The 24100-nt window shown below is 39.3% G+C and overlaps 1 protein-coding gene across 4 annotated transcripts in view; it reads left to right on the top strand.

Annotated features, from left to right (window-relative positions):
• Positions 1-23466, top strand: part of UTP18 (UTP18 small subunit processome component) — a 39366-nt gene extending 15900 nt beyond the window's left edge. The window contains exons 6-14 of one of the 4 annotated variants that reach the window (XM_004041382.4): positions 1397-1522; positions 2660-2834; positions 5535-5635; positions 5919-6009; positions 10791-10914; positions 13581-13755; positions 19450-19592; positions 22498-22536; positions 23315-23466. In XM_004041382.4, the coding sequence (XP_004041430.2) occupies positions 1397-1522; positions 2660-2834; positions 5535-5635; positions 5919-6009; positions 10791-10914; positions 13581-13755; positions 19450-19592; positions 22498-22522 (960 nt within the window). In that variant the 3' untranslated portion in view covers positions 22523-22536; positions 23315-23466. Of the gene's footprint in view, positions 1-1396; positions 1523-2659; positions 2835-5534; positions 5636-5918; positions 6010-10790; positions 10915-12027; positions 13547-13580; positions 13756-14099; positions 19059-19449; positions 19593-22497; positions 22537-23314 lie in introns of those variants that run through there. The other 3 variants (XM_063706261.1, XM_055387626.2, XM_019028443.4) reach the window with 3 other exon arrangements.
• The last annotated feature ends 634 nt before the right edge of the window (positions 23467-24100 follow it).

Here is a 24100-nt window from a genome sequence, read left to right as displayed (position 1 = left end):
TCTTTTGCTCAGGCTGGAGTGCAAGGGCGTGATCTCGGCTCACTGCAACCTCCGCCTCCCGGGTTCAAGCAATTCTCCTGCCTCAGCCACCCAAGTAGCTGGGATTACAGGCATGCGCCACCATGCCTGGCTAATTTTTTTTGTTTTGTTTTTTTGGTAGAGACAGGGTTTCTCCATGTTAGTCAGGCTGGTCTCGAACTCCTGACCTCAGGTGATCTGCCCGCCTCAGCTCCCAACGTGCTGGGATTACAGGCGTGAGCCACCGCACCCAGCGACATAGGTCTCTTTTTTTATTACACCATGGCAGGAGTATTTAAATGGGGCAGGGGAAACTATTATGATAAATTAGATACAGTGATTTTGTCTTGTACCTTATGAGGACAATTCATTTAGCTCTTTACGGGTGAATTCACCTCCATTAAAAATGTAGTTACCACATGGCCGGGCGCAGTGGCTCACGCCTGTAATCCCAGCACTTTGGGAGGCCGAGGCGGGCAGATCACCTGAGGTTGGGAGTTTGAGACCAGCGTGACCAACATGGGGAAACCTCATCTCTACTGAAAATACAAAATTAGCTGGGTGTGGTGGCACATGTCTGTAATCCCAGCTACTCGGGAGGCTGAGGCAGGAGAATCACTTGAACCCAACAGGCAGAGGTTGTGGTGAGTCGAGATTGCACCATTGCCCTCCAGCCTGGGCAACAAGAGTGAAACTCAGTCTCAAAAAAAAAAAAAAAAGAAAAAGGTGTAGTTACCATAAAAATTTAACTTCGGTGGCTACAAACAAAACACATACTTTTGTTTTTAACTGAATTTTAAAAATTCAAGGGGAAACCTGTAAAAACAGAATAAATAACAAAATAGTCCAAGTGATGGATGAGATTACCATTACTTTAAACTTGGAACCATGTACCCTAAGAGAATAAAGCAACCTGTGCCAATTGAAGAACTGTGGGGACAACTGTGCAGTGCCTCTTGCATTTGTGCCATGAATGCAAAGATGCCAGGTGCCAAAGTAGAAGTTTTAAGTGAAATTTCCTCAGAAGTGAAAGTCTCTTAACACAAATGGATGTATTTTGGGGAAATGACTACATACTAGTGCTCCAAGAATGAGTAATACATTCAGACTTCTAGATATGGAAAGCACTTTAATGATTTAATCTTTTTATTTGAAAGATGGTAAAAATGGATTCTTTCGTGGTAAAGTGACTTGCTAGTTGGTGCCAGAGCTGCGGTTTTTTTTTTGTTTGTTTGTTTGTTTTTTTGAGTTGTGTTTGGTTACCATTCCAGTGCATTTTTTTCCTGCATTATAAACTATAATGTCTTTTCTTCATACTCTAAAGAAAATAATGTTTATTCATTTCAATTGATAAAATCCCAGCTTTCATTTCCTATAGATGAAGAACTGTCAGCAGGCGAATGCTGAACGTCCTACTGTTGCTCGGATCTCATCTGTGCAGTTCCATCCTGGTGCACAGATTGTGATGGTTGCTGGATTAGATAATGCTGTATCACTATTTCAGGTATGCATCTTTATTTACTTATTTATTTCTAATGCATTATTTTTATTTAAGGACCAGACATTTGCAACCCCAAATGCAAAAATACTGAAAAAGATATTCATAGCTAAAACATCATAGCCCGAAGCATAGCTAAGTCTCACAGAAGTGATAGAGTTCATTTGCTTGGAAATACAAAACAGAACATCCAGTCAGCATACTGCCCTTGCTTCTTGCTCCAAAGTCTGTCGTCACTGTTTTCAATCACAGCTGCTCACCCCTTGCCTGTTCACAGTTTGGGTCGCTCACCATCCCTTGCCCACTCACATTTTTATTGAATGCACCTGTATGACTTCAGTGTACAAGGAGCCATAATAATAGGGGATTTGGAGTAAAATTTTTCTTCCACTGAATATAAAAGTTCAGTAAAATAGTGGTTTAAAATAATAGATTGAGAAGTGAAGAATATATTAATCATGTTAGTGAATATATTCTCTCTATAAAAACGTGTTCTTTTAATTTTCTGGTGAGTTATTAGAGCAAAGCGATAATATAACCTCATGACTTTACTGGGTCTTCCATGTTTAATCTAACACTGATGTACATTGATGGTTTCTTGGGTTGCAACAGTAGACAACAGACCTGGCCCTTCACTTCAGGATGTCACTCTCTGATGGGGGTATAGATGGTGAACACATGGTCACAAATGTAACCATTCAGTCCTGCAGGTGCTTCACAGTATCTGCTCTTGGATAGGGTATCCCAGTTTTCTTTTAGAGAATAACACTTGCTCCAGTTCATGTAGTTTGGATGGGACTGCCTCTATCTCCTTATCTGTGGGTGGACAAACTCAAGAAATTAGTAGGGCAAGGTATGGGGAAGGAGCGTGGAGCTTCTGTGCCTTCTCAGGGCACGCCACCTCCTCAGCACCTCCGTGTGTTCAGCAACCCAGAAGCTCTCTGAATCCCTTCTGTTAAGCTTTTTTATGAAGGCCTCTTGACATAGGCATGGTTGATTAAATCATTGGCCGTGGCTGCTTAAGTCAGCCTTCAGCCCCTTGGATATGTATTTTTAAATGAACACTTGTAGTGAAAAGTATATACTACCAGGATACAGGGTCCATGGAAATAATCAAAAGAACCATTTTGTACTTCTTTATAGGTTGATGGGAAAACAAATCCTAAAATCCAGAGCATCTATTTGGAAAGGTTTCCAATCTTTAAGGCTTGTTTTAGTGCTAATGGGGAAGAAGTTTTAGCCACGAGTACCCACAGCAAGGTTCTTTATGTCTATGACATGCTGGCTGGAAAGTTAATTCCTGTGCATCAAGTGAGAGGTAAGATTTCTGTTGAATGCACACAACCAGTCATTCCCCCCAAGGTGAGTTTATGTAACAGTGTTTACAACACTTTCTTCACTCCATAGGATTCTTAAAAATAAGAGTTTCTTTAGGTATAGTGTTTGGAAAATGTCTTTGTGCTTTTGAGATAACACGTTTGAATGAAACCAGTGAACTTTTTTACTGAACACTTACGGAATGATCATAATTTGGAAATATATATTCCCCCTACACCAGACAAGCAATTGCAAATACTTGGCTGTAAAGTTAGCAGTTGATGCAGCAGAAAAAGCATGAGCCATGGAGCTAGAAGACCCGGATTCCATTTCTTTGGACAAACTGTTTCACCTCTCTGATCTTCAGGAAACTTGGATACTCTGTAGTTTTAGTGTTAGTTATAATAAAATTTTGATTTATATTTAAAGGGAATAAAGCACTGCTTTTGGAGGTACTTCTGTATTTTAAAGAATGAACTACTTAAAAAATAATGCTTTTTTAGGAGGTGAAAATTTATCTGCCCTCTACCATACCCATTCTTTTCCTATATTTCCCTGCTCCTTTATATCCCAAAATACACCGACACCTTCATGCATCCTTTGGGAACCAAAGCCCTTCTAATGAGGTTGTCTGGCTAATCTCAGGAGGTAGTGCTGGCATATGGCACGGCTCACTGGTGCTCTCCCTATTAAACTGCACATGCATGTGGCTGGAAAGGACAAGAGTAGCACTGTACAACCATTTTTCTACTAGTGGTTGAAAGTGGATGGGGCCAACTTTAGAAACATTTATGATGTTTATCTTTAGCATTTCCAATCTTTTCTTTCCTGTGTTCCTGACACTTTCATCCTTTCCGAGTAGATCCTTGGTTTACTCTAAGGCAGAGCTTCTCAGAAGTAAATGTGCATGTGAATCACCTGGGGGTCTCATTAAGTTGGAGATTCTGATTCTGTAGGTCTTAGGTGGGTTGAGTGTGCATTTCTGATTCTCTCAGGTGATGGTGATACTGTGTGGTCCATGGACCTCACTTGGTTAAAAAGTCTTAAACCATCTTCTCATATTGAAATAGAAAACAATATTTAGTAGTTATTATTTTTACATGTCATTTCACTATTCAAAAGTAATGGATTCTGGCATCTCCTCGTCTTGCATCCTCTTGAGAGAAAGCACACCATACGTTGGCCAAGATACAGTTAGTGATCTTTACCATGGATCTGCTAGGTGTGCAGGAGTGTGTGTCCAGTCACCAACTGCTTTGGAGACATGGCATTGATCTTTCCTTCCCAGTATTTCTCCTTTTTCTATTTTCACATTTCCACCGCCTGATACTGTGCTGTTAGGATTAGGTCTGTAGGTGTTTCCAATTGTAGCTTCACATGGTGTTAGAACAAGCCTCCTGTCCTACCTCATCACGTAATGATATTTTCTTTATGTTTGGAACTACTTCAGTATACTTTAGTCAGTACATACGGTTTATTCAGAAATTGGGATTAAAATTACCCTTAATAGGCATAGTGGAGTGCCTTTCATAGTAAGGAGACTAGTCATCAGCAGAAGTAACCTCAGTGATTGGAAATATAATGTGTCTGAAATAATATTGGGGAGCATGAGTCCAGGCAAGGGAACTAAGATGTAGTCTTTGGGAGACAGGACTAGAGTGGGATGTCCAGTTTGTAGTAGTGGAAAGTAGCCTTAATTTGTATTTTCCTGTAGTGGAACAAGGGTCCTTAACCAGATTTTTGTAACTCCTTTTTCTCTAATTAATATTGTAACTTAGTAACTTAAAATTTTAAAAATATAGACATATATTTTTGACTAGGCAATATATTCACACAGTGTTAAAAATCTACTATGTAGAAATGAATGGATAGTGAAAACTCTCTTCTGCTCTGTCTCCCTGTCTTCCTGCTTTCCTTCCTTGGAGGTAGCCAGTTGTATGCATTCTGATGCATCCTGTTAGGTAACTTTTTAATGAGTAACTTGGCTCTCTAAGCATTTTGATATCAGAAGGAGTCCCCTGTATAGTCAATATGAACCTTTCAGTCATGGAAAAAGAGACATGTCCTTTTGTAAGTAAGTTGACTGTATATACCTAGCTCTCATATATGATTTGGTTACATGTGTCACATCCAGAGAAGCTAGTCAGTCCTTAAGTAAACTGACATATTGTGAAAAGTTTTGGGGGTTTTTTTGTTTTTGTTTTTGTTTTTTTTGACTCACAAAGTTAAAGATGAGATTCCTGTCCATCATGAGCTGCTTAGTAAGTGGCCAGCAGCTAGTTTATATATGTTTTTATGTTTTTGGCTGTCTCTAGTGGCAGTGTATTTCCCTTCTGGTAATGAACTTTGTGACAAAGAAGTATAATTTATCCTTTTAGTTAATTAGAGGTATTACTGCATATATTTGGAAAATTAGTTGATATGTTTACTGTTTGGAGAGCTGAGTCTCTGGCCTGCAGTTAAAATGGTGAATGCTAACCAGGACAAAGAAGAGAAGTTTGTTAAGTGCTTTGTAGTGACCTTATGTTTGGGTCAAACTCAGTGATGCCTGCGTTTAGACTTATTCGGGGTCTGAGCCAGGGTTTTGTTTAATTTGAGCCACTTATGTATTTTAAAAAGTAAGAAACTCATTTGTCAATAGATGATAGTTTTATTGAAAACTATATAAAACTTTATTTAATTGCTTCATTTCCTATTTTAGGTTTGAAAGAGAAGATAGTGAGGAGCTTTGAAGTCTCCCCAGATGGGTCCTTCTTGCTCATAAATGGCATTGCTGGATATTTGCATTTGCTAGCAATGAAGGTAAAGCATTATTATTGCTACTTGTTCTTCTCCCACAAGACACTAGTGTAGGGATAGTCTTGCACCTTAACTCAGTGTGTCTTTAAATCTGCATCTCCAAGTAGAGGAGCACAGGTGGGACCTGGAGAGAAATTGTGGGCAGTTGGGGGAGACCTTTTGATTACAGGGAAAAATAAAGTTGAGTAGGTGCTAGAAAATAGAGAACTAGGTTGTTTTTACTCTACATTGTGTGTTTCTTCTGTATACTTTCTAACAGTTTGATAAATAATATTTATTGTTTTAGACCAAAGAACTGATTGGAAGCATGAAAATTAATGGAAGGGTTGCAGCATCCACATTCTCTTCAGATAGTAAGAAAGTATACGCCTCTTCGGGTAAGACAACGACATGAAAGAAGCTAAGGATATTTTTACATTTTAAATTTTAGGCCAGGCGCAGTGGCTCACGTGTGTAATCCCACCACTTTGGGAGGCCGAGGTGGGCAGATCACTTGAGGTCAGCGGGTAAGATCAGCCTGGCCAACATGGTAAAACTCCGTCTCTACTAAAAATAAAAAAAGTAGCTGGGCATGGTGGCATGGGCCTGTAGTCCCAGCTACTTGAGAGACTGAGGTGAGAGAATCTCTTGAACCTGGGAGGCAGAGGTTGCAGTGAGCTGTGATTGGGCCACTGCACTCTAGCCTGGGGGACAGAACAAGACTCCATCTCAATAAAAAAATTTTTTTTTAGCCATCTATCCTGGGCGACAGAGCAAGACTCTGTCTCAAAAAAACAACAACAAAAAAAACTAGGACCAGGCGCGGTAGCTTACGCCTGTAATCCCAGCACTTTGGGAGGCTGAGGCGAGTGGATCGTTTGAGGTCAGGAGTTTAAGACCAGCCTGGCCAACATGGTAAGACCCTGTCTCTGCTAAAAATACAAAAATTAGCCAGGCATGCTGGCGCTCGCCTATAATCCCAGCTAGTTGGGAGGCTGAGGCAAAGAATCACTTGAACCTGGGAGACAGAGGCTGCACTGAGCTGAGATCACGTCTCAAAATATATATATATATATATTTTTTTTTTTTAAACGAAAAGTTGTGTTTGGTTTTAAAGTTTCTTTTTAGCTAGAAAATCAGATCTATTTTTAGAATTCATTTTTGTTGCCATTGCCTTCTCATTAATAATAGTGGAGGGCTAACAATTTAACATGCAGTTTTAACATGTTTGGGGAAAGAATGGGAAGATAATGCTTATTTAAAAGATTATTCAGGGGTAAATCATTCTCCTATGATTCCCCATGCTATGAAAATTAAAATAAAATTTTATATGCCTTTTTTTTCTCTGTTCTATCTTTTGTCACTTGGTTTTCAGGAAACCTTCAGGGGGCAAAGGAAAAACTTCCACTACAGTTTCATTTATATTAACATTCTTGAAATGATGAAATCGTAGAAATAGAGAATAGATTAGTGGTTGTGAGGGTTTAAGGAGGATTTGAGGGCAGGAGAGAAGTGGAGGTGGCTATAAAAGAGCAACAGGAGGGGTCCTTGTGGTGATGGGAAGTTTTGTGTCTTGACTATATCAGTGTCACTATCCTGGTTGTAATGTTGTCCTGTAGTTATGCAAAATGTTAACATTGGGGGGGAACTGGTAAAGTAAAGAGTACACTGTGTTTTCTGTATTATTCCTTACAGTGTGTGTGAATCTAAAAGGCATAATTTTAAATAAGTAGTCCTACCTTTCTTAAAAAGATAAGGCAGACATTATTTAAAAAAAGATGATTCATTTGAAGGTTTTCTGACTTTCTTTTTGAAAGTTACTTAAAATTATCAGCCCTTGTAGCAATACTCTCTTGACTTTGATGGTGTGTTAAATTTTCTACATTATTGTCCTTCCTGACATTTCTGTAGCTCTTTTGACTAACCTGCACTGTCCTGCTCTTCTACCTTTCTGACTTCCCTAAGACTTCTTAACTCTTACTGTCTATCCCAAAGGACCATGGGGGCCATCCCTTGGGACAGCTACATAATCTTAGTATAGCTAATGCTGTGTTTGGTAGCGGGAGACTTTCAAGTGGTTCTGCTCTGTGAGTAGTAGTCAGCAACCTCTGTAAAGCTTTTTAGCATAATTTTTATTTGACCTCAGCTAGGAGCATTTGGTAATATAACATTAATAAAATTAATAGCATTAATTAAAATTATTTTTTAACTTTTAAAAAGGATTAATTTTAGCTTAACATTAATTTTTGTTTTGTTTTTATCCTAGAATCAGACTTTCACAAGGTTATTTACATTGGTATGTTTTTAATCAGTGCATATAAGGCCAGGAGCAGCTATATTTTCTATATTATACTAGTTTTTGTGAGAAGAAAGAAGAAAACGAAGAGAAAGAGGAAGGAAGGGAGGGAGGGAAGGAAGGAAGGAAAGATGGAAGGAAGGAAGGAAAGAAAGAAAGAAAGAATTAGTTCAGAGTAATATTCCTGATGAAATGGCACTTGGCCCTGGTAGAGAGAGAGTCAGGGAGGGAGAAGAGGTTGGGGAGGGAAAAGAGGTGGGGAGGGTTGGTCAGCAGAGGTACTGAAATTTGATATATGAATTGGACGCAGATATAATGTATTTACAAATTTGGTCATGGCTGTGGAGATCTAATTTATCATAAGGTCCTAAGAAAGCAGGGAAGGAGAAATCAAAAGTTAAGCCTTGGTAAGTTAGGGGTAATTTTGAAATGTTGATGGTTCTCTTCCTCTCTCTCCGCTTCTTCCTCCTTTTCTTCTTTTTTTTTTTTTTTTTTTTTTTTTTTGAGACAGAGTCTCACTCTGTTGCTTAGGCTGGAGTGCAGTGGCACGATCTCGGCTCACTGTAACCTCTGCCTCTCAAGTTCTAGCAATTCTCCTGCCTCAGCCTCCTGAGTAGCTGGAATTACAGGCGCATACCGCCATGCCCGGATAATTTTTTGTGTTTTAGTAGAGATGGGGTTTTCTTGTGTTGCCCAGGCTGGTCTCGAACTCCTGAGCTCAGGCAATCCACCTGCCTCGGCCTCCCAAAGTGCTAGGATTACAGGCGTGAGCCACCGCGCCCAGCCACTTCTTTTTTTTTTTTTTTCAGACTGAGTCTTGTTGTGTTGCCCAGGCTGGAGTGCAGTGGTGTGATCTCGCCTCACTGCAGCCTCTGCCTCCCGGGTTCCAGCAATTCTCCTGCCTCAGCCTCCTGGGTAGCTGGGATTACAGGCACACACCACCACATCGGCTAATTTTTGTATTTTTAATAGAGACAGGGTTTCATCATGTTGGCCAGGCTGGTCTTGAACTACTGACCTCAGGTGATCTGCCTGCCTTGGCCTCCCAAAGTGCTGGGATTATAGGCATGAGCCACTGCGTGTGGACCCTTTTCTTATTCTGTATGGAGTCGTTTGTGTGATTAGTAACATATTGTTCACATTACATTGTTACATGTAAAGAATAATTTGAGATAAAAAGAGTTGAAGAATTTACCTTTTTCTAACTTTACTGGTTTTGTCTTTGTTTACTCATGGATTTTTTTTTTTTTTTTTTTTTTTTTTTTTTTTTTTGGAGACAGAGCATTGCTCTGTCTCCTAGGTTGGAGTGCAGTGGTGTGATCTTGGCTCACTACATCCTCTGCCTCCTGGGTTCAGACGATTCTCATGCCTCACCCTCCCCGTGTAGCTGGGATTACAGGCATGTGCCACCACGCCCAGCTAATTTTTGTATTTTTAGTAGAGATGGTGATTCACCATTTTGGCCAGGTTGGTCTCGAACTCCTGGCCTCAAGTGAGCCACCTGCCTTGGCCTCCCAAAGTGCTGGGATTACAGGCATGAGCCACCATGCCTGGCCATCTCACGTTGCCTTTTTTACCATAAGTCATCAACTCATGACCATTTCATGCACTTGCTTTCTAGATGTTCTTGCTTTTGATCTCTTCCCATTTTAGTCTACTGAGAGACTAATCTTTAAACACTTTCCTTTATTATAACATTAATGTACAGGCAGACATATAAGGCAAAGGTTTTAAAATTTGATCCTATTCAGTTTTCCCAAATATGTTTTACTACTGCTTAACCTGCATGCTTACTCTAGCCTGGAACATTTTATTTGTTAGGGAGTTGAAACTGAGATTCACTGAATTCTCATTGGGAGAATAAGAGTACATATGGAAGGGTGAACTTTAGAGCAATATCCTGCAAGGAAGGATATTGAGGTACTAGAAAAAGGAAGAGGTAAAATAGTGAGGATCCACTTTTGAGATGGATGTAGGGTCATTAGAGTAAACTATTTGTGCTTATTCGTAAGCTTGTGTTTAGCCTTTTTTTTTTTTTATCATTTAAATAACTTGGTAATAGATAAATTGGGTGTGTCTTCTTAATTATAAATTCCCGTGTTCTGGATCCGTTCATTTTTCACTTCTTCCTCTTCCATCATCGTTAACAGTTTGGTATCTAAATCACTAACCTTGCCTATTAGGTAGTCTAATACCTGTTGATAGATGTTGGAAGAGTTACGCTAGTGAGTGGTGTTTTGTTTTGCTTCAGATTTTTGCTTCAATAATTTATCTGAGTGGAACTTAGAAGCTTTTTCTAAAAGTTCAACTCAAACCAAGAGCTTGTGATTTTTTTCCTGTAAACCTAAAGGTACTGTCTATTAATGACTAACTGATGCAGTTTTTTCTGTATATGTGAATGTATACAAGAAATATTCTTAGGCCGGGCATGATGGCTCACACCTGTAATCCCAGCAGTTTGGGAGGCCAAGGCAGGTGGATCACCTGAGGTCAAGAGTTCGAGACCAGCCTGGCCAACATGGTGAAACCCAGTCTCTACTAAAAATATAAAAATTAACTGGGCATGGTGGCACAAACCTGTAATCCCAGCTACTCGGGAGGCTGAGGCAGGAGAATCGCTTGAACCCGGGAGAAGGAGGTTGCAGTGTGCTGATATGGCGCAGTTACACTCCAGCCTGGGCGACAAGAGAAAACCTGCATCTCAAAAAAAAGGAAAAAAGAAAAAAGAAATATTCTTAGTCCAGTTTTCCAGAACTAGGAGGGTTATAATAGGTCTGTATTTGTAGTCTCCTGTACTGTTAAGAGGGACTGAGAGTGGCCAGTTTACTTGCCTTTCAAGTTTAAAGCAAAATTAACAACTCTTTTTTTCGCTCTTTTATGCAGGGGATGGAGAAGTTTATGTTTGGGATGTGAACTCAAGGAAGTGCCTTAACAGATTTGTTGATGAAGGCAGTTTATATGGATTAAGCATTGCCACATCTAGGAATGGACAGTATGTTGCTTGTGGGTAAGTAAAGGGAGGTTCTTGTAACCTTAATCACATTGTGCTAATGAGAATATGTTGAGGAATTGAATATACTAGGTGGTGCATGAGTAGTTCTCTTTATAAACTATTCAGTAATATGAAATTGGTCAACCCAGCTGAGCTTTTTTCATTTTATCATCTTTGTGCAGTGTTGAATAATAATATTACAGTAGTTCCCCCCTTATCTGCAGTTTCACTGTTTGTGGTTTTAGTTACCTGTGGTTAATCACAATCTGAAATCTATGTAAGATATTTTGAGAGCAAGAGACCACATTCACGTAACTTTTATTAGGATATATTGTTATAATTGTTCGGTTTTATTATTAGTTATGTTAGTCTGTTACTATGCCTAATTTATAAATTAAACTTTTTTATAGAGATGTGTGTATAGGAGAAAACACAGTACACACAGGGTTCAGTAATCCACAGTTTGAGGCATCCACTGGGGGTCTTGGAACATACGCCCTGCAGATAAGAAGGGATTACTATAATTGCAGTTGAACACCTTTTTAGCAAAGAAAATGCTGGCACTACCTTATATCATTGTATTTTTTCCTATTTAAAATACCTGTTTGATCACATCAAGTTTTCCTATAATTATTTTCAGCTTCTTGTCATTGATGAGGAGATAGAATAAGTAACTTTGGGTTTAAATCTTAAAGATACCTAAAGCATTTTTCCTTTATCCAGCTGGGGGTATAAATAAAAAACATGTTCCTAGGAAATACCATTTGATAGTATTGTAGAAACTTAAAAAATATTATCTAGAACACATTGTACTGTGCTGTTACTGAAAACATTGGTTATTACACTGGGGAAAAGATGGCTGTGTTCTACTACTTGATTCTGAAGATGCAGGGTGGGAGGATGAGGCATTGGATACTTTGCAGTAATTCTAAGCTACCTTACTAAACCACTAATTAGAACCCATAATTCTGTAACTTCAAGAAGTAGGTTTTTGTGATTTTCTTAGACCAAACACAATTGAGCCATGAAATGATTTCAGTCAAATCCTCCCTGGGATGGGAAGTCAAGGGGTCTTGTTGTCCAGAAACTTAGCATACTCTCTACTCTTTGTTCACTCTCTCCTTCCAGGTTAAAACTGGGGAAACTGCTTGTATATATATCCCTACCACCGTTTGCAAATTGGAGTTTGGGAGGAAAGGCAAGTAGAACTAGGCTGTGGAGCTTGGAGACCAGGCCATCTGCCTTAGGCAGTAAGACAGTAACAGATCCCTTGGAGGGAGAGTGCCCTGATGAAGGCCCCTTCCTTTCCTACCCATACCCGTGCCAACCCTGTAGCGAGGGACATCTCAGCACAAGCCAAGCATTTACCAGGGTAGTGTGCGCTATGGCAGCAATTCATGAGTAGCAGATCTTCTGGGAATAAAGCTCCTTTAAAATGAAGACTGCTGTTTAAACTCATTATAAGTAGTTTTTTTAATTTTTTTATTATACTTTTAAGTTTTAGGGTACATGTGCACAACGTGCAGGTTTGTTACATATGTATACATGTGCCATGTTGGTGTGCTGCACCCATTAACTCGTCATTTAGCATTAAGTATATCTCCTAATGCTATCCCTCCCCCTTCCCCCCACCCCAACAGGCCCCGGTATGTGATGTTCCCCTTCCTGTGTCCATTATAAGTAGTTTTAAGAACTGCATTTGCCTCTATGTGGGGCAAGAAAAACTGTGCAGAAAGGATCTTCACTCAGATTTGTGAAGCCAGTCTTCCTTGCCCTCTCTTTTTTGTATCACTTTTTATTAGCCCCCTTTGAAGGGCCTATATAGGAAAGAATCTAATACTAGTAGCTTAAACTCATTTAATTTTAATTGCCCTTCAGTGTAATTGATTTCTGATGTGCTTGGCCAACGACCATTTAAGCTTTTAGAATCTTCAGGTTATTCTTAAAGAATCTTAAGCAAATCTTTAAGCTTTTAGAAGAGGAAGAAAGGACAGGGAGATGAGCCTTGAGGTCACTGCAGCAATAGGCAGGCATCAGGTAATGAGTCACCAGGACAGTAGGAATGGCAGTGGGGGAATAGGCAAAGGATGTTTGTAATGTATTTGATAAGTGCTTAGAAGATGGGGAGTGGGAGAGAAGTATTCACATTCTCAGGCTCCAGGCCTGTGCAACCAGAGGAGTGGAATTGTCATTGAAGGGAGGCGGAAGGAGGGGAGGAGGGGTGATGGTGTTAGAAGAGATAATATGCATGTGACCACCCCCACAAACCTTTAGGAATGCAGTGCATAATTAAGACTGAAGGCACTGATTTGGATGTGGTGGGTGATAGGTGGTCTGTGGGAGTAAATGAGATGAATGAGACACTAGAAGTAGGTTGGAAATAGAATCCTGGTGACAAGAATCAGTGGAGAAAGGTGACTGTGAAGGAATCAGGATGCAAGAAGAGTCAGTAAAGTTTAGCCTTCAAGAAGTCAACAGAAGGGGGAGAATTTGAATTCTGTTTTCAACCTGTTTGGTTGGAGGTTCTATAGGACATCTGTGGCTATAGTGGTGATAGCTGGTCTCTTTGTAACATATGATTCCTGTAAATACCAGTTTGTGGGGTTAAATCTATATTCACTTAGGTTGTGAAAGCCCTTTTACTTGGTTTTTAATCTATTTTAATCCTTTTCTCTTTGTAGTTCTAATTGTGGAGTGGTAAATATATACAATCAAGATTCTTGTCTCCAAGAAACAAACCCAAAGCCAATAAAAGCTATAATGAACTTGGTTACAGGTGTTACTTCTCTGACCTTCAATCCTACTACAGAAATCTTGGCAATTGCTTCAGAAAAAATGAAAGAAGCAGTCAGATTGGTAAATATTTCATTACCCCTTTATTATTGTTAATTTTTAAATTTAAGTTGAAAACATGCAAGAGTAACAGGAAAGGAGAGCGTTGAATTATTTTTAAAACAGTGGCTTCTTTTGATATAGGAATTATTAGTATTGTAGCTTTTGGATGTGGTTGTTGGAAGGATGCACAGTAGCCACCATATTTGATGATGTCACTTCTTTCAATAAAGCTTTGCTGTCCATTCTCACCATTCCTAAAGTGGTCCTCATTTTCAGAGGTTTCTTTTAGTATTAATGTTAAGGACTATATTTAAGGCAGACACTTCATTCCTTCACAATTTTCTTTCCTCATTTACCTTTTTAAGGCCTGTTGTCTTAACAGAACGGAGGCAATTCTCGGGTTTTGAAAGTAAGTTGAACTTGAAAATTAAATTGTATAAAAGTATTGTAATTTAAATAGCTAGGTAGTACCTTTGAATATACCCTTTGTATCAGGAATCCGCAGGACCACCTCCAGGTTTGGTGGCTAACTAGAGATGACTTCCAGGACTCTGCATATGTTCATTGAACTCATGGCTAAAATGTATTGCAGTGAAAAGGATACAAAGCAAAATCAGCAAAGGGAAAGGGTACATGGAGTAAAGTCCGGAGGAAACCTTTAGAGTCCTCTTCTAGTAGAGTCACACAGGACAGTTTAATTCCTCCAGTAATGAGTTGTAACAACATGTGTTAGGTGTTTTCTATCTGGGAAGCTCATTAGAGACTCATTGCAGAGGGTTTTTATTGGGACTTCATATAGGTACCCTCTGCCTAGCATGTACCAAAATTCTAGATTCCCAGAAGAAAAGCCAGGTGTTTAGCATAAACCACATTGTTTGTACAAACAGTTTAGGCACAGTGAGCTACCCATATCATTTAGGGAAATTTTCATGCCAGGATAGGAACTGTGTGCTAGTCAAGTTCTCTGACACTATGCAATGGCCACCCTTGTAAGCAGACCTTTCTGTTTTTTGTTTTTTTTTGAGACCAAGTCTCGCTCTGTTGCCCAGGCTGGACTGCAGTGGTGCGATCTCGGCTCACTGCAGCCTCCGCCTCCTGGGTTCAAGCGATTCTTCTGCCTCAGCCTCCTGAGTAGCTGGGATTATAGGCATGCGACACCACGCCCAGCTCATTTTTGTATTTTTTTTTTTTTTTTTTTTTAAGTAGAGACGGGGTTTCACCATTTTGGTCAGGCTGGTCTCGAACTCCCGACCTCATGGTCCGCCTGCCTCGGGCTCCCAAAGTGCTGGGATTACAGGAGTGAGCTGCTGTGCCCAGCCCAGAACTTTCTAAGGATAGCAGCCTTGGGCCTATGTAAACTCTTTTCTGCCCAACATCAGAGCTCACTTTCAGTGTCACCCCATCTCTGTGAAGTTTCCTACTCTTCAGGCAGAGCCAATTTTCTCATTCATTTAACAATTTTTTGGTCAAGGCACCAGGTATACAGAAGGCATAGAACTTTGAATACCAGAATTATGTTTGCTGCTATGTGTGTACTACCAGATTGTACGCACTTTACAAAGTGTGTTATTTTTATTGTGCTCACTTGGCAGAAAGCCTCGTATCTGCCATCAGCTTTGTATTAGAATATATCGTTTACAAAGATTTACAAAGAGTTCTACAAAAAGTTTGAGCCAAGTAACAGTTCTTCAGAGGATTAACTTAACCAAAGTAAACAGTTAATAAAGGGCAGAATTGTGATTTAGATTCCACATTTTTTTCTAGCAGTTCATTGGTTTTCTGGCTGAATTCCACAGAGCCCTAGATTCTGCACAGGGCTTTATATGGCATGTAGGGCAAGGAGGAGGCTAAGCTCCTTAACTTGTATCATGTAGAGCAGTGTCATTGTTGTCTGTGGTATATATATTGGGATTCTGCATATGATTTCCTTAAGAAATGTTTTGTTGCGCTGGGCACGGTGGCTCAGACCTGTAATCCCAGCACTTTGGGAGGCTGAGGTGGGTGGATCACTTGAGGTCAGGAGTTCAAGACCAGCCTGGCCAACATGGTGAAACCCCATCTCTACTAAAATTACAAATATTAGCTGGGCATTGTGGTGGGCGCCTGTAATCCCAGCTACTCAGGAGGCTGAGGCAGGAGAATGGCTTGAGCCTGGAAGGTGGAGGTTGCAGTGAGCCAAGATCGTGCCTCTGTACTCCAGCCTGGGTGACAGAGTAAGAGTCTGTCTCAAAAACAGCAACAACAACAACAAAATGGTTTGCTGGAAAAAGAGTGTGAAAATTACAGCATAGCATTTTATTGCTATGCTGTTGAGTGAATCATTTGATAAATGAGAAGGTTCTAATTCAAGTCAGCTTTAAAATCCCTGCTCCCTAATGGGAGTGGTATACTAGTAATATTAACCTTTTATCACTTTAATGGTAGTAAATTGTTTTAGAAAACCATGGGATCTATCTCCTGTTGACATAATATATTCTGCAAGACACATAATAGTTAGTTCTGCATTGTTTGCTTCAGTGATCATGACAGCATTTATATTTTTTTTATTGTGGCAAAATCACATAAGGAATTCATTAGTAAAAGCCAAATCACAGTTTTTAAATGGTAGTCAACCATAATATCTAATGGAAAGAAGCCAGGCATAGCAGCTCCATAATGCCTTGTAAAAAACATTGTTAGCATTGTTAAATGCAGTCAATTCCTTATAATGATCCAGACGGTTTTGTCATCCCATTACAAAGCACTGTGAATTTAAGCTGTTGGACTAGTAGGAGACTCAGAAGTCAAATTCCTGTTACATCGACAATTTTGGATATAGTAGAACGTCATGGAACTTTCTACCCATTAAATCAAGGATGAGCGAGCTTTTACTTGTTGAATTTTGATATCTGGAAACTTAACTGTCGTGATAGAAATGGTATTAGAAAGCCGGCTGCGGTGGCTCACGCCTGTAATCCCAGCACTTTGTGAGGCCGAGGCAGACGGATCACCTGAGGCCAGGAGTTAAAGAAGTTGGATCTTTATAGGCATTTTTCCTAATTAATAGTTCAATTATAGCTTTTAAAATGGGGGCTATAAATAGATGTCAGAGCACAGCATAGTTTTAATCAGGTGAGATCATTGGCCTGAGGGAAGATTCACCAATGCATTGAGAGATTACACTGGGAAATTTTGCAGGTAGATGCTATTGATCTCTTAGGAGGACATTGTAAACAATTCCCCTCCTTTTCCTGATATTCCAAGTCAGTAGCAGAGATAAAGTTTAAAAATAGGTCAGGTGCAGTGGCCCACACCTTAATCCCAGCACTTTGAGAGGTCAAGGTGAGAGGATCACTTGAGGCCAGGAGTTCGAGACCAGCCTGGCCAACGTGGTGAAACCCCATTTCTACTAAAAATACAAAAATTAGCTGGGCGTGGTACCCCACACCTGTAATCCCAGCTACTCAGGAGGCTGAGACAGAAGAATTGCTTGCCCCCAAGAGGCGGAGGTTACAGTGAGCTGAGATCGCGCCACTGTACTCCAGCCTGGGCAACAGAGTGAGTGAGACTTGATCTCAAAAAAAAAAAAGAAAAGAAAAGTCATTCAGATAGAAAGGTTGGTTCTAGTGTATTTTGATGAGGAAGAGTCAGAAAACCAGCTCCCCAAACTTCAAAGTCATTCCAGGAAAGTTGGTGAGTGAATGCCTGAGGCATAGTTTCATAGTATCAGGTGAATAGGGTGGGAACAAAAGGCAGAGGTAGAACAGCTTTGTCCTCACCCCTTGTAGCAAATGTTTTTTTCCTGATCATCTGCTTTCCTGATGTTTTGGATCATCTTTTCATAGTTGGGGCATGCTTGAAGGATACAAACTTACAATAACCCAAGTGAAACACAGTTAAGCCAAGGTACTTATCACAAATTTATATAATATCTGCCTTCCCAAATTAAATGTAAATAAATTTTGCAATATCCATGTTGTGGCTTCTCTCTGTAAAACAGGAGTCTGCTTTTTTACTAAGTGCTTGAAAAAATATATATACTTAAAAGTAATTTCTCAAGGAACCTGTATAGAGAGTGGTATTTAAGAACTTTAGAAGTGAAGTCCAAATTGGGGTACTGCCAACTTCTTAGCTTTAATGGGTCAAGACCACTTTTCATTAGCACCATTGCCTTCACATTGATGCCACGCTGTGCAGGCAGAACCTGCCTTCTGGCAAAGTTGAAAATAATTGAATGTGGCTTGGAGATTCACTGTAAACAGTATTTTCTTGACAAAATGGTCAGTAAGTATGTATCAGAATTTGGCCTAATATGTGACTGACTGAAACCAGTTTAATAGGTGTATGTATCAGTGGTTTTTACCCAGCACTTGCCTGTGAAAATCACTTTGATTGATGGTATAAAGTCTGACCTAAAAGTGTGGAGGATGACTAACTGCCCAGCTGAATGATAACGGTTGTATATATTTGAACATGAAGGTGCTATATCTCTTGGGAGAGTTAGAGAACATCTGAAAGTGAGCGTTGTTACAATTGTGGCCTAAAGGTAACTGCTTCCATACCTGGGTTTTATTCATCCACAAATTGGGTGAGGACCTGTCTCAACTCTCCTGAACTTAGGAAGTAGACTCTGGAGAAAGAGACTGTGTGTGTTCCTCCTCATACTTACGTCTGGCTTTGAGGTGAGCTTTTGGCTCTCTCTAAATCAGAACAGTTTCACTTGGAGTTAGATTTTCATGATTCAGCCCTCTTCGAAGAGAAATTGTAAAAGGCAAAGTGTATATACAATAGTTGAAAAAAGTACAAAATGGCAATTTTATGATAGTAGAATATATGTGGTATGACTTTGCCTAGGCTTCAGTTATGTAAAATCAGACTTTATAATGTTTAATTTTTTTCACCATTTAACTAACCAGATGAACCTTCATGTTTAAAATCTCTTTTCCCTGTGATCAGATTTTAGTATTCTTTACTGTGGTCATTAAGCTAGAGTGGGTACTTTTTGCTTTAGTTTGTTCATTAATTTACTCATTCAGCAAACATTTGAATCTCTGAGGCATCATGCTGGATGCTGTACTGACGCTTCTTTCTCTTTCTTCCTTTTCTGCTCAGTTAACACATTAAAGATCAAATTTTATAGTGTGTACACATGGACACAGTAGAATAATAGGCATTGGAGACTTGGAAAGGTGGGAGCGTGGGAGGAGGGGTAGGGGACGAGAAATTATCTGATGGGTACAGTGTACATCAAGCTTGTCCAACCCACGGCCCAGGACGGTTTGATTGTGGCCCAACACTAATTTGTAAACTTTCTTAAAACATGAGTTGTTTTTTTTTTTTTTTAAGCTCATCACCTGTCGTTAGTGTTAGTGTATTTTATGTGTGGCCCAAGACAATTCTTCTTCTTCCGTTGTGGCCCAGGGAAGCCAAAAGATTGGACACCCCTGTCCACCATTAGAGTGATGGTGACACTTAAGAGCCCAGACTTCACCACTGTGCAAGAAATTCATGTAGCAAAACTGCAGTTGTATCTCTTAACTATAAAAATAAAGTAATAAAAAAAGAAAGATCAAACTTAATTTTGGAACACTTTGCTGCACTAATAGACTGTACTTTCTTGTGTGCTACAATCAAAATGAGCTTTATGTTTCAGCAGGAAGATAGAATGAAGATTACAATTTAAGAAACATGAGCTCCCAGTTGTTACACTTTAAAGCTTTGTATTATGTCCTGCAGGTTCATCTTCCTTCCTGTACAGTATTTTCAAACTTCCCAGTCATTAAAAATAAGAATATTTCTCATGTTCATACCATGGATTTTTCTCCGAGAAGTGGATACTTTGCCTTGGGGAATGAAAAGGGCAAGGCCCTGATGTATAGGTAGGTATTATTTATGTTTAAAAGTCAGAGATACCTATAAACTACTTCTGACAGTATGAAGAGATACTATATATTCCTAATTCTACAGTTAATAAATTGTAGTCTGTTTATCTTGACTCTCATCTTCATTATCTTACTTTGGGTAATTTTATTTTATTTTATTATTATTATACTTTAAGTTTTAGGGTACATGTGCACACTGTGCAGGTTTGTTACATATGTATACGTGTGCCATGTTGGTATGCTGCACCCATTAACTCGTCATTTAGCATTAGGTATATCTCCTAATGCTATCCCTCCCCCCTCCCCCCACCCCACAATAGTACCCAGAGTGTCATGTTCTCCTTCCTGTGTCCATGTGTTCTCATTGTTCAATTCCCACCTATGAGTGAGAACATGCGGTGTTTGGTTTTTTGCCCTTGTGATAGTTTGCTGAGAATGATGGTTTCCAGTTTCATCCATGTCCCTAAAAAGGACATGAACTCTATTTTTTATGGCTGCATAGTATTCCATGGTGTATATGTGCCACATTTTCTTAATCCACTCTATCATTGTTGGACATTTGAGTTGGTTCCAAGTCTTTTCTATTGTGAATAGTGCCGCATCAATAAACATACGTGTGCATGTGTCTTTATAGCAGCATGATTTATAATCCTTTGGGTATATACCCAGTAATGGGATGGCTGGGTCAAATGGTATTTCTAGTTCTAGATCCCTGAGGAATCGCCACACTGACTTCCACAATGGTTGAACTAGTTTACAGTCCCACCAACAGTGTAAAAGTGTTCCTATTTCTCCACATCCTCTCCAGTACCTGTTGTTTCCTGACTTTTTAATGATCACCATTCTAACTGGTGTGTGATGGTATCTTATTGTGGTTTTTATTTGCATTTCTCTGATGGCCAGTGATGGTGAGCATTTTTTCATGTGTTTTTTGGCTGCATAAATGTCTTCTTTTGAGAAGTGTCTGTTCATATCCTTCGCCCACTTTTTGATGGGGTTGTTTTTTTCTTGTAAATTTGTTTGAGTTCATTGTAGATTGTGGATATTAGCCCTTTGTCAGATGAGTAGGTTGCGAAAATTTTCTCCCATTTTGTAGGTTGCCTGTTTACTCTGATGGTAGTTTCTTTTGCTGTGCAGAAACTCTTTAGTTTAATTAGATCCCATTTGTCAATTTTGGCTTTTGTTGCCATTGCTTTTGGTGTTTTAGACATGAAGTCCTTGCCCATGCCTATGTCCTGAATGGTATTGCCTAGGTTTTCTTCTAGGGTTTTTATGGTTTTAGGTCTAACATGTAAGTCTTTAATCCATCTTGAATTAATTTTTGTATAAGGTATAAGGAAGGGACCCAGTTTCAGCTTTCTACATATGGCTAGCCAGTTTTCCCAGCACCATTTATTAAATAGGCAATCCTTTCCCCATTTCTTGTTTTTGTCAGGTTTGTCAAAGATCAGATGGTTGTAGATATGCAGCATTATTTCTGAGGCCTCTGTTCTGTTCCATTGGTCTATATATCTGTTTTGGTACCAGTACCCTGCTGTTTTGGTTACTGTAGCCTTGTAGTATAGTTTGAAGTCAGGTAGCGTGATGCCTCCAGCTTTGTTCTTTTGGCTTAGGATTGCCTTGACGATGTGGGCTCTTTTTTGGTTCCATATGAACTTTAAAGTAGTTTTTTCCAATTCTGTGAAGAAAGTCATTGGTAGCTTGATGGGGATGGCATTGAATCTATAAATTACCTTGGGCAGTACTTTGGGTAATTTTCTACCATAAAATGTCACTAGCAGGAAACTTCACCTGGGGAATATATATATTTTTTGGAAAGCACTATTTTGAGAATGTCAAATTGAGAAAAATTAGCCACTTTAATAATATTTCCACTTTCTTCGTGCCTTATGTTTAGATTAGCTTTTGCTGATTTAATAATTCAGTTTACTCCACTAGATTTAATTGATTTCTTTTTAAAAGGTGTTTCTTTCCCTGTAGCTGTAAGCTGTAAATAAGGGTGTTAACCACAAAGATAACCAAAACTTATATGCGCTGTCCAGGTTCTTTTCTGTACCCAACATACTTGGCTATAAAACAGGAACAAACAAAACCTAATTGCATCATTGCTAGAAGATATAGGTGACAAGGTGGATCTTTAGGGAGAACTAAAGAGCTTTCAGTAGAAAACTTGTGATGTAAATCACAGCCCTCTTTCCTTGCTCCTTGTGTTGGTAGTGAATGCTACATAGAACGCTGTGTTTATGTTTGTATGCTTTAGGGAATTCCTGCTTTCAAAACGGACTAAAATCTGGAGTGAAGAAAAGGAGGAATGTAAATTGGTTTTGAGGAAATAGTTGTGAAAGGAGAATATACCAGACAATAATGTGGTTTACAGTTCTACTTACTTTGAAAGGAAATTATCTGAAATTATCTCATTTCAGATCAGATTTGGAGTGGTTCTGTTTCAGTTTGTATTTTATAAAAGGATGCAGATTCTTATTGCACTTAGAATTTTCTTCCAAATCCTTTGGTATTTTTATAACTGAAATTTTTTTTTCTCTAAGACCTAAAGGCCATTAGATTTTCCACCAGAGCATTGCTCTTTAGAATGACACTGTTTCTAGCTATACCAGTGACTGGAATTGACTGATGACATTTTTATTGTTTATGTCTGATCAGGTATTTCATAGACCCCCCATGTGAAACTTTGGAGTAAGCCTACTCATGTTACCTAAAATCTGAGGCGTTCAGATCCTCCAGAATGTCAGATTGAGGAGTCTGAACCTAACTGCCTGGTGTGAATGATTGTGATTACATATTTTTCCCACTAAAATCTTCCTAAGTGCCCTTCTGTGATCTAATTGAAAACACTGTGGGTAATTACAAAGTTGTTTAGATGACTTATTTTTTACTTTTCCAGGTTGCACCATTACTCAGACTTCTAAAGAGACTATTTGAAGTAAGAAAGCCCTTTTCTTACAAATTCTGCAGGTTTTAAGATACACCCATTGCTGTCAGTTGGTGGAAGCAGCACATTAGCTGAGCTTTGTTTCTCTACCCCTAGGTTACTGCATCTTTATTTAGAGGGGTGGGTTGGAAGTAGATCAGGAACTGTCTAGCTGAAGTTGGACCCTCCTTTCTTATCCCAAATCACAGCAATCTGGCTCGGTTCTTCTGAGGTCTGATCTCTAATGTTGCATTCAATAATTCTCATCAAAATTGTAATTACTGAACATGTTTAATCCACGAAAGACTTAATAACACAGAGAGATGGGTCTTCAGATATAGCTATAGCTTGTATGAGCTTAAATCCTCTTATTATATATATGTTTCTTGAGAGATTAGCAGCTTGCCCTGTTTCACAGAGCTAGATAATGGGGCTGGCCATTAGTTCTGCTGGCCAATATTTAAAACCATAGAACATCCTTCCCTTCTCATGGTGTCCTTTCAGGCCTGAGATGTGGTGGTTCTGAGATTGAGCTTTGCAGTTGGCCTCTTCATCACAGTTGACTGTTTGGTCTCCTCAGAGATTAATGAATGTTGAGGGACTTTGAGAATGCAGATAGATTTAATTAGGACAGAGGATTTTTAAAGGTACAGGCATTTTGGGCAAAGCTTTAGCAAGGAGTGGAAAGCAGTTTAGCTATCCTGTCTCAAAAGATTACATTGCCAGTACGTGTCTGTTGATGACCAGCAGCTATAAATCAGGTATGTAATTTCTTTTGTTCTTTCCTCAGGTCCAGTTGAGTCACAAGAGAAGCCTGTCTTGATATATCATCTCAGAAACTTTCCTGAATGTGTGATAATATATGGAAAATGATTTATAGATCCAGCTGTGCTTAAGAGCCAGTAATGTCTTAATAAACATGTGGCAGCTTTTGTTTGAAAATAAGTGTATCTGGTTCTTCCCTCCACCCCCAACACACACACACAAACTTGGATGCATTTAAGACTAAACATGAGAAATTGGAAACACCTGTCTGTAGCCAAAAATAATATAAGCAGATTTTCTCATACAGCTAACCCTGATGCATAGATCTCTTCCTGAATAGATCCCCCTTCCTGAATCGATCTCTCCATGCTTTAGGGGATCAGCTAACAGGTAGTCTCTTGAGCTGTGGAGGTCAGTCGGCTTGATATGAGAGCAGTGAAATCTCACGTAGTGAAGTTTGAACTTCCAAGTCTTCCAGGAAAGATGATTTTGGAACTAAAAAGGCTTTTCTGAGCTTATTACCTCAAATCTTTGTCATTGTCATTTGAAGAGGAGCCATAGTAAACCTGGTAGCCTTGTCCTACAGATTATTAGCCACTGCCCTTCCTGGAAGTGTTCATTATGCCAACTTAAATGTTTAATTTGTATTTCAAGGTTGACAGCTGGCTCCATAGTTCTCTTATCATAATATAACCTTTCTTGAGACCAGTCCTTACATTTCTTAGGAAGAACTGACACTGTATCTTGCATTTAGGAAGTATTAAAGGGGTTGGGCGGGTGTTACGAGAAGTATCAAGTTAGGTGTAATAGC

The sequence above is a fragment of the Gorilla gorilla genome, chromosome 4, assembly GCF_029281585.2.
Source record: "Gorilla gorilla gorilla isolate KB3781 chromosome 4, NHGRI_mGorGor1-v2.1_pri, whole genome shotgun sequence".
Classification (NCBI taxonomy): domain Eukaryota; kingdom Metazoa; phylum Chordata; class Mammalia; order Primates; family Hominidae; genus Gorilla; species Gorilla gorilla.
This window is presented reverse-complemented; position numbering and strand designations above follow the sequence as displayed.